Genomic DNA, 9,175 nt, shown 5'->3' on the forward strand with positions numbered 1-9,175 from the left:
GGATCTAGAGGGAGAGGAGTGCTGAGGCCCACCATCGAATTTTCCACCCAGCCACTCACCTTCGTCCTGGTGCCCATCTTGGTGGGACCAGGTTCTGTGGGGTTTATATCTTCATTTATACGCCTCCCTGTTCCACAAAGGATTTAAGTCTGGTTGTGGAAATACAGATGATAAATTGGACCAACTAAGAAAAATGAAGCTTGAGAGAAAGGGAATAGGCAGGTAAGATGGAGTCAGAGTGAGAAGAAAAGTTTAAGTGCATGTCACAAAGTCACAGACTGTCCAAGATGCTGGGCTTCCTGGCAGCCAGTGCAAAGAGGGAAACGCAGTTCAGAGATTCAGTGTCCCAACACGGTAGCCACCCGGAGGCTCAGAGGCTCAGCTTGTCCACAGTGGTTATTCTCACGGGTCCCGACAGTCAGGCAGAACATTACAAACAACATTCTTGGCAAAACCCTTCCGTGAACACAGTAAGCAGTAGGATTCTTCTTTTTAGCAGGTTCTCTCTGTGGCTTCCATCCGAAGCTACTTCCAGCCCCCAAGCTGCCCACACGAACCTCCTTTGTTCCCCACCTCTGCTGAGTTGAATGATTGTTTTCTACTCCTGCCTGGATATCTGGGTTCCCCTTGATCCATCACTCCTAGTGGGCCAGAGGGTCACTTCTTTTCTACCCTTTAGTCCATGCTCAAGGATGCAGAGGAGAACAAACTCGAAGCCATTTTTGTTTCAGTCCTGAGATAGTCGTTGTTGTTGTTGTTATTATTACTCTTATTATTTTGGTAACGTGTGGGTTCATGGCTCAGAATCCAGACCACGTGAGCAGGCGGAGTTGTTCGATGCCTGAGGATGTTTTGGTGACTCTGGGCTGCCCTCTGAACCCCAGAGTGATCGGTACAGAGAAAGCCCTGGCCCCGGATTTAGAGGGAACCACGTGTGCAGAGGCACAGACTCAAACCGGTCCCCTACCCGTTCTCAGGATGTGGGGTTCTGTGCTGGTGCGGACGGAGCTGGCCAGGCTGCTTCTGCAGTTTCTGGCCTGGCCTGAGAGCTTTCGGGCCTGGGCTGGCCTGTCTCTTTTTCCTCCTGTCAGGTGTCCAGAAGGAATGTCCTTGTGATAGGTGTCGAGTTCTGATTTGGGACAGGAGCCAAGCCCTCTGAGATGATGTCAGGTCTCCACCTTGGTTAGTGGACCAGCAGCCACTGTGGGTACAACCCCGGGGTCAGGTGCTCCGAGGGGCCCAGGAGGATCAACCATAGCTCAGGATGCTTTCTGTGGGGCTGAGGCAGTGAGACGGACGGACAGGAGGACCAGGGTGCGCAGCACAAGCCATGTGGTACACATCCCAAGCCCCGCTGGGAGTAGAGAGGCAGGCAGGACCGGAGCATTCAGGGAGGGCTCCCTGGAGTTGCCAGCCTTCATGTTCCTTGGTCCTAAGGATGCAGCTGATTTGGCCAGGGGAAGGGACCAGAGGGAACCTAAACCCGGAGGAGACAGGCTGGGGGATGCACTGGAGCAAAAAACGCAAAGGAAGTTTAATGATCTCGGGCTCTTACTCAGGTGCTGTCTGAGCAGGTTGCTCCCAGCCTACGATTCAGCTTTGAAATCCGTGGTTAAGGCAGCTCTGCTCTCGTGCTGCCCCCTGCCGGCTATTGGGAGTATAGCAGCAATGACCCGGAAAGCGGCTCTTCCGCTGTTAGTTTTACTAAGCCCACACCGGGTGCTGTTATCCCCCTTTTGGTAGAGAGAACACATTTGGTGGCTGAAAATGTTTTGGGGAGAAGTAGCAGGGTGTCCCAGAAAGAGCTCTGGTTTTTATCTGCAGGCCTTGGGGTGGTCGGACCAGGTGATCTGAGGGCCCCCTGGCTGTGCATTAAAAACAATATACGAAGCCTAGGAAGATGTGTCTCTGGGTGTCAGATAAACTGGGTGTGGGCAGGAAGTATTTTATATCTCGACTGAGATAGGACCACACGGCCAGATGACATGGAATATGCTCAGCGTTGAACATTGCAAAAATACCGTGCACTCAGTGACATGAGTCCATTCTGGTGCTCTCCCTGGGGATTAGTCACGGCAGACCGAAACAGGAATCCTGCTGTCGTTCTGGAGGGGAAGACTGCTGCTAGATTCTCCTTCCACGAGGCTCCTCTGCTCCTCTAGGACTTGGCCTTTGAAATGAAAAATCTACATAGCTCTGCTTAAGGTTCTCTTTGAAGGCTTCCTGGCATTTTACATCCTGTCTCTTAAAGAATGCCTGGAGCTGAACGTGCAAGTGTAATGAAGGCACTGTCAGCATTGCTGGTTTGTATTATAGAAAACTGTGCTATTCCTCTCCAGAGGTCACTGCCACCATCTTTCCTAGAGATTCTTTCCCGAAGCATTCTTCTGGTATGGCCTCACAGCTCTAAGCTGCAGGGTTAGACATGTCTCAGTTAAGGCAGCGCTGTCCCCACCTCCCCTGGTAGCCTATCAGTAGATTCTGAACCCTGTGCCCGTTCCCATGCACGGCGCCTGACCAGTCTCACAGTTGCAATGATCCTGGATCCTCTGCAGTATCGCTGGAGGATACCGGGGCCTCGGCTCTCCTAACCGGCCTGGCTTGCCGTGCTGTGTGCCTAACTTTGACCTTGCGTGCCCTTCTTCGCTCCTTTCTACACTGATCCCACCTCGCTGTACTTTGTCTCCTCTGCATAGATTGTAAATGGACATTCAGTGGTTGAGGGGGATGTGAATGAGGGTGGTGTGAAGGCATGGGAGCCTCACCAGGTCCAAAACCCATTGGCGTTTTCCGATGATGATGAGGAAGACCTGCTGGATTTCATGTACAAGTATAAAGCACCTCGAAGGACGGAGTTCCCCCTGGAGGTACACGGTGTTGGGGGCTGCGGGGTGGAGCGTGTGTTTGCAAAAAGGGCTCTGCCCTGGAGAACTGGGGCTCCCGGGGGCAGCATCTCTTCAGGCACCCAACGCCTCCGGAGTGCCTGGGGCAGGGAGACCTCTCTCCATCAAACAGGCAGGACAAGCCACTAGGTAGCGTCCAGCTACTTGCCAAGGGGTAAAAAAGACCCTACTACTTTTATTTGGAAATAGGAGAGGTGAGATAGTGCCTAGGGATTAAAAAAACAAACAAAAAACCCAACTACCAACCTAAGGTGATGTGTGAATGAAAAGCAACCAAATGAGTGTTTTGGAGGAAGAAACACTCAGAATGTGTCATATGACAAGTCTTTATAAATAAAGCGTGTTCATCCCTGTATCTCCATGACACAGCGTAGTGCCTGGTACAACACAGATGTTCGTAAAAGGTTATACAAGGGGCACAGCCCTTCAAAATGACCAAAACAATACACTTGATGTGTGTACTCTTGCCAGTCGTAGATGCAGATGGAGTTTTGGCAGCAGGAGGGCCAAGCCTAGAGCCTCAGGGCCTTGCTCTGTGCAGGGTCACCAGCCTTGGGCTCGGGTGCAGGGCCCACAGAATCGGGGGACCCCAGAGTCTTCCTCTCTGTCCCGTCACATCTCCCCCCCTTCCCCTTCCCCTGAACACTGCGGCCTGAGAGTCCATCTGAGGCAAGTTGGGAGTCCCCCTGCCCACAGAGCAGAGACCCTTGTGAGCCTCAGGTGAGGCAGTGCATGGAAAGGCTGACCTCCTTCCCGGAGGGCAGGGAAGGTGCCAGAACCATTCTAGGTCCTGAGGCTTTGTGCCTTTTTGCTTTTGTTTTTGTACAGCTGCGCAAGCTGCTTTACTGTTTATGGTTAATCTGCTTGAGGCAGATCCCTAAAACAGGTTTCACCCATTCTTTTCTTACTGTGTCCAGAGGTGGCTGGTAAACATTTCCTAGCCGCAGAGGTGTAGCGTGAGGACTCAGGATGTGGAAGGCCAGAGCCTTCCGTTCCTGCTTCTTTCTCTTCTGCCTCCCTGCCTCCCTTCCACTGGGCACCAAGCTCCTTGCTGGGAAACGGTGGTGAACTCGGCCCTGCTCCCAGGAAGTCACAGTGTGGCAGGGGACACAGTGCACAGAGCAGGCAGGCTCCCCCGTGGGCGCAAAGTCCTCTGACGCCCTGTCACGTGCTAAACAATGTGAGAACCAAGGAGCCGATCCTGGCTGTGGGTGGGCCATGCGGGTGGGGCTCAGGAGTGACTTTGGATGGAGAAGGGAGGAAGGACCTCTGGTCAGAAGGGATGGAGGTATGAAAGGGCAGTGTAGAAAACGAAGCTGAGTACGGAGAGTTGGGGCCAGTTGTGAACCCCCTTGAGTGCTATGCTAGAAAATATTTTCCTTTTCTTTTATTGTGATAGTAACTTCCCCTGTGATTTGTGTGTCCCATGGAAGGAGGGGTCCCTTGATAGCCATCTGTAGGGAAGATGAGGTGGAACCCTTCATACTTAAAGGCAGTGTTTCCTCTGTTGTGTGGTTTGCTGTGCATGAAGGGATTTCACCTCCAGAAAGAGGACTGGAAATTTGGTGATGGAAATTTGAAGCATGTACCAAGTAACACGAGGCTGGTTCCCAAGGGAAGAGATGGGGAGGTCTTTCTGCTGAGTCATTTGGTAAGATCATTTTGCTCTCAAGGCAGAAACAAGATGTGTCATCCTTCTGTGTAGCCATTCACTTGGGAGATCCAGGGACTTAGGAGAACATGAAGAGGGAGGCGCCGGGCTCAACTGGCTCAGCTTCATGGCGATGCTTGGGCTGTGACTCCGATTCCTACTGTGGACACTCCGAGTGGGCCCCCAGCCGCACCAGCCTCTTCACACACGCGTGCATTTGACCAAAGGAGCTGGAGTCTCAACACAAACCCAGCCGGGTGCTGTCCTCGAAAGCTTCCATGCTATGCCAAATTGAGGGGTCCTTTTTCTGTTTCCTCTACCAGGCACCGCCTAGAATCCTTCGATCTCGCTTCAGGAAGAAAAGTACCTCATCCTCGGCCACTGAAACCACGTGAGTGAGATGAGCCAACAGCACTGGATCCACAGAATGTTTCTTCTCTGCCTTAAAGAGCTATTTATTCACTAATAACATAGAAACCCGCAGGCTGGTGTGCTGAGCGTGCAGCCTCGGACGCGGCCTTTCCTCTCTCCCCTGTTCCACTTGGAAGAGTTTCTCTTCCCCCCCTCCTTTTCTTTCTTTTGCTGGGGAGAGGCTAAAGGGAAAGGTAGTGTGCCGGGGGTCAGCAGTTTTCCACAACTGGACCGGCGTACAGACAGCAGTGTTTTAGAAATAGAAGAGAATCGCCCCCACTGCTGGGATGCACATTTGTCATTTCTTGGTCGCATACTTCGTTTTTAGTCCTGTATATGCAAACAAGGCAATTTGCTTTTTAACTTCTTTTTGTTCTTGGTACTAGTACTTTGGACTACAATGTACATATTTATGGCTTTTGGCTTAAGACAGTGGACTTGCAAGGGCTGCCAGAGGTTCTGATGTGGAAGAAAACTGCAAAAGCAGAAGTGTAAAAAATTATCTTGATTCTAGAGGATGTCTCAGATGTGCTTACGAAGCTTCCAAATACACCTCGAGTACAGCATCCCTCTTCCTGCAGGGCGATGGTCCATATCCTTCAGACAGTCAGTCAACAGACCAGAGGGAAGTTTAGAATGAAGAGAGGCAACACTTTAGTGACAGGTGTGAGTGTAACGAAGACAGGGGAACAGCCTAGAATAAGAGGAAAGTCACAGGAAGCTTGTCTCTCCCATGGATCCAGGATTAGGAGCTTCTGAATCCTTACAGGGGATTTATCATTGTTTTAGGCAGCAGCCTCGCCCTTGGTAAAACTCCTCTCGGGCGTGTAGACTTACAGAGCTGTTGTAAGGAATCATCTTGAGTGGTTCAAAAGTGCTTGACGATGACTGTGTCTCCATAATAGGACCCAGTGCTGTGACTGATTTCCCCAGGTAGAGGAGCCCACAGTGGGAGCGCCTCGTTTCAGGAAACACTAAGCGAAAACCAACCCATCCACCCAAACAAAAGCAACCCTACGATCATGATCGGTTCAGATACGCGGTGAAGTATATCTGAGACACCTGGGTAACAGTCCAAACGCTGGGTTCTAGAAAGGTTTCAGAGGTCGAGACCTTCATGGATGTGACTGGCTCCCCAGCTCACGGGCAGCTCTGGCTCATGCCCTCTGTTCCTCTCCTGGCCTGTGCAGAATGTGAACCAGAGATGTCGCACGCTCATGGGCACTCGTACTTCATACAAGCCCGCATCGCTTAGGAAGAGAACAAATCACTGTCTGAGGGAACTCCCTGCTTAGACTGAGAATTTTATCTGAAAAGAAGAATCTGGTTTAAATAGCATTTTGGTCTGAGGCAGCTGCTCTGGTAGAGCTGACCCTAAATGTAGGACTCATATACTTACGCTTAGAGTTGGTGTTTCCTTTCAGTGTGATGCATGCAGTGGTCACAACCCAGTTACTTATAATACTTGGATTATGTTTGTTCATAGATAGGCCCTGAACACTAGAGAGTGTTATGTACCACATAGAACCTACTGTCAATCAGCTATAAACAGGCCCAGTTAAAGACTGAGCTACGCAAACACACATCAGTCTTTGCTGGTGACACATTGGCTGGATCTTAGCCACCTCCGAGAGGGTTTTACTTGAAGTTGCTTGTTACCAGATGTGCATATTTAAATCCCTTTTCCCCACAATGCCTCTGAAGGTGACTTTGTAATTTACAAAAGGATTTAGGAAAATAAACCTAAAAGCAAATTTGTGGTTCAGAGGGCAAACAGAGGCTGTCTGTTCATTGTCTGTGCCCCACACCCACCAATACCTAAACCCCCGAGGGAAGACAGAAAACCTGTTTTCTTCAAGCTCACTGAATAGTTTCAGACAGAGGAAAAATATACGCTTTAAAATGTATTTACCTGTCATTGGGAGTACCCAGAATTATCAGAAACAAAAGCAAAAAAGCTTAACTCATTAAGCAGCTTTTTAGCAATTTTTTTTTTTTGCCAAAGTAATAAATGCCTTTAGCAGCAGAGATTAAAATCCTATTGTGAACAAGCTATATTTTCACCATTTTACAATGGAGAGTTTTAACATACGGGCTATGAAGTTTGCACTCAACTATGCCAAAAACAAGTTTGAAGCACTCTACTCTCAGACATGCTGTATTAGTTCTCATTTAAGATTTTAAAAATATAAAGGTATCCAAACTGCTGTCTTAATGTAACTATTTTTCCTTCAAGTGTTGGTTAGGGAGTTGGATTCTCTCTTAAAAACACCCACTGTACAACTGAGAGCAGCTGTCATATTTCTGGCAAAACATGTTTACTTATCCAACAAGCTGTGTTTTTGTGTGGACTGACGTAAAATGTGAATGCCTCAAAGTGTACAAGTAGTGATGTGGAGTTCTGTCTAGAGGATAAAACTGAATGTTTTTAATTGGCTGATTTACAGACACAGGCTGTTTACAAAATGCTAGCTGGAAAGTCTGTACTTTTCATGTAGTAATTTTCGGTTCTTTGCTATTGAGCACCTGTTCTGTTTCTGAGAAGATGAGACGTGGTATTGTACTTATAAACTGGAGAGTTAGGCATAATCCCTCCTGGCTTTATGTGAATAGCTTGCTCACTTCGCTGGCCTCTGAAATGTATGTTCTCTGTAGTATACTGTCCATGTGTCTGTGCTAACAGTGCTTGTCAACCACGACCACCACCGAGTACCTTCCTAGTTGTTCACCTTGCACAGTATTGGAAATGGTAAAGGATGTGTGTTTCATTCACAAACGGCACACACTCAGAGAGCTGGCATTCTGGACGGTGACTGTGTACACTTGCCCTTGGTTTACTTCTGTAATCCCCATAGAATGATCTGTAATCAAATAGTATACTGAACTGTGCATCAAAGGGATGTAAAGTTACAGTACTCCAAAGGTTGAAGTTCTGCTGTTTTGTTATAATGCCTGATATATATCTTGAATAAAGTCTTAACCTTTTTCTTTTAAAAGACATCTTTGTAATGTTGGGCTTTTGAGGAAAGAGAAAATACTTAAAAAAAAAAGTATTCGTCAGCAAGGATTAGAAGCTGAGTACTCAGCCACTAACTGGCCTGGTGCCTGGTGACTTGGCTCCGTGCCTACTGCACAGAATTGTTGCAAAGAGAAAAAAATTAATTGGTATCTGTGCTTTGAAAACCAGTTGATCACATAAATATAAATCTGGTACTATGTTTGTCTTACATTTTTAAAGGTCGCCAGTGGAAACCAGGTAGCTGTGAAAACAGGGTAGTTCATCTGCAAGGCAGTTTTAATTCTGCGAACAGACCTTTGGTCTGTTGCTTTCCTTCTAGGAACCTGTGTCCTCATCGGCAAATGCGGGAGAAGGGATGCAGGTCAGAAGAGGGCGGGGCACATGGAGATGCACTGGGAGTTATGGATGCCCTTAATGCCACTGCAGCCCTTGCCTTTAAGATATAAACGGGTACATGGACTTCCCTGGCAGTCTGGGGGTTAAGACTCTGCGCTTCCACTGCAGGGGGCGCGGGTTTGATCCCTGGTTGGGGAAGGTCCCACATGCCGCGTCGTGTGGCCAAAAAAAACAAAAACAAAAACCCCCCCAAAGAAAGACTTGGAAACTCAAAATCTGAAACGTCACAATGAAACCCTCATTTTCTTTGCCTTTATAGTCCTATGTGTTTGACGCGAGGACTGTAAGGCATAGCAGCAGCAGGTGAAGAAGACGATAGAGGACTGAAAGAAAGAAGAGATGCAAAGCAAGGCTGAAAACCCACTCGTTAATCATTTCCTGAGCCAAGTCCAATGTCAACAGAACTGATATTAACCAGGTTAAGAGCTGACAAATAACAGAAAAGCAAAGTTATAAAATTTAAAAGCTGACTTGGTTCAGTGTCATAAAGAAGTAGTTAGTATTTCTGGTGCTAGATTACAGTCACTTGTTGATTTTGATGTGAATTTTCATATGTTGTTAGAAGGCTTGGGGAAATACACAGGATTCCAAGGAGATGGGACCCGGGTTCTGTGACTTACTAGTTGTATTTTGGGTAACGTATTTAACCTTCTGTGAGCTTCAGTTTCTGCAAATCTAAACTAGGGACAGATAGTATCTCCCTTGCAAGGTTGGTATGAGGGTTAGCCGTCTTGTGGATCCATGCTGGGATGTAGTAGGTGTTAAATAAATTCCACGTTTACGTATACTTGAATG

At 48.1% G+C, this 9,175-nt stretch overlaps 1 protein-coding gene across 3 annotated transcripts in view; it reads left to right on the forward strand.

The window, feature by feature from the left end:
- REEP1 (receptor accessory protein 1) overlaps positions 1-6,978 on the forward strand; it is a 109,821-nt gene extending 102,843 nt beyond the window's left edge. For 2 of the 3 annotated variants that reach the window (XM_030837472.2, XM_060309190.1), the window contains exon 7: positions 4,878-6,978. In XM_030837472.2, the coding sequence (XP_030693332.1) occupies positions 4,878-4,888 (11 nt within the window). In that variant the 3' untranslated portion in view covers positions 4,889-6,978. Of the gene's footprint in view, positions 1-2,715; positions 2,868-4,877 lie in introns of all 3 variants that reach the window. The other variant, XM_030837464.3, reaches the window with a different exon arrangement.
- The last annotated feature ends 2,197 nt before the right edge of the window (positions 6,979-9,175 follow it).

Source organism: Globicephala melas, chromosome 12, assembly GCF_963455315.2.
Source record: "Globicephala melas chromosome 12, mGloMel1.2, whole genome shotgun sequence".
NCBI lineage: Eukaryota > Metazoa > Chordata > Mammalia > Artiodactyla > Delphinidae > Globicephala > Globicephala melas.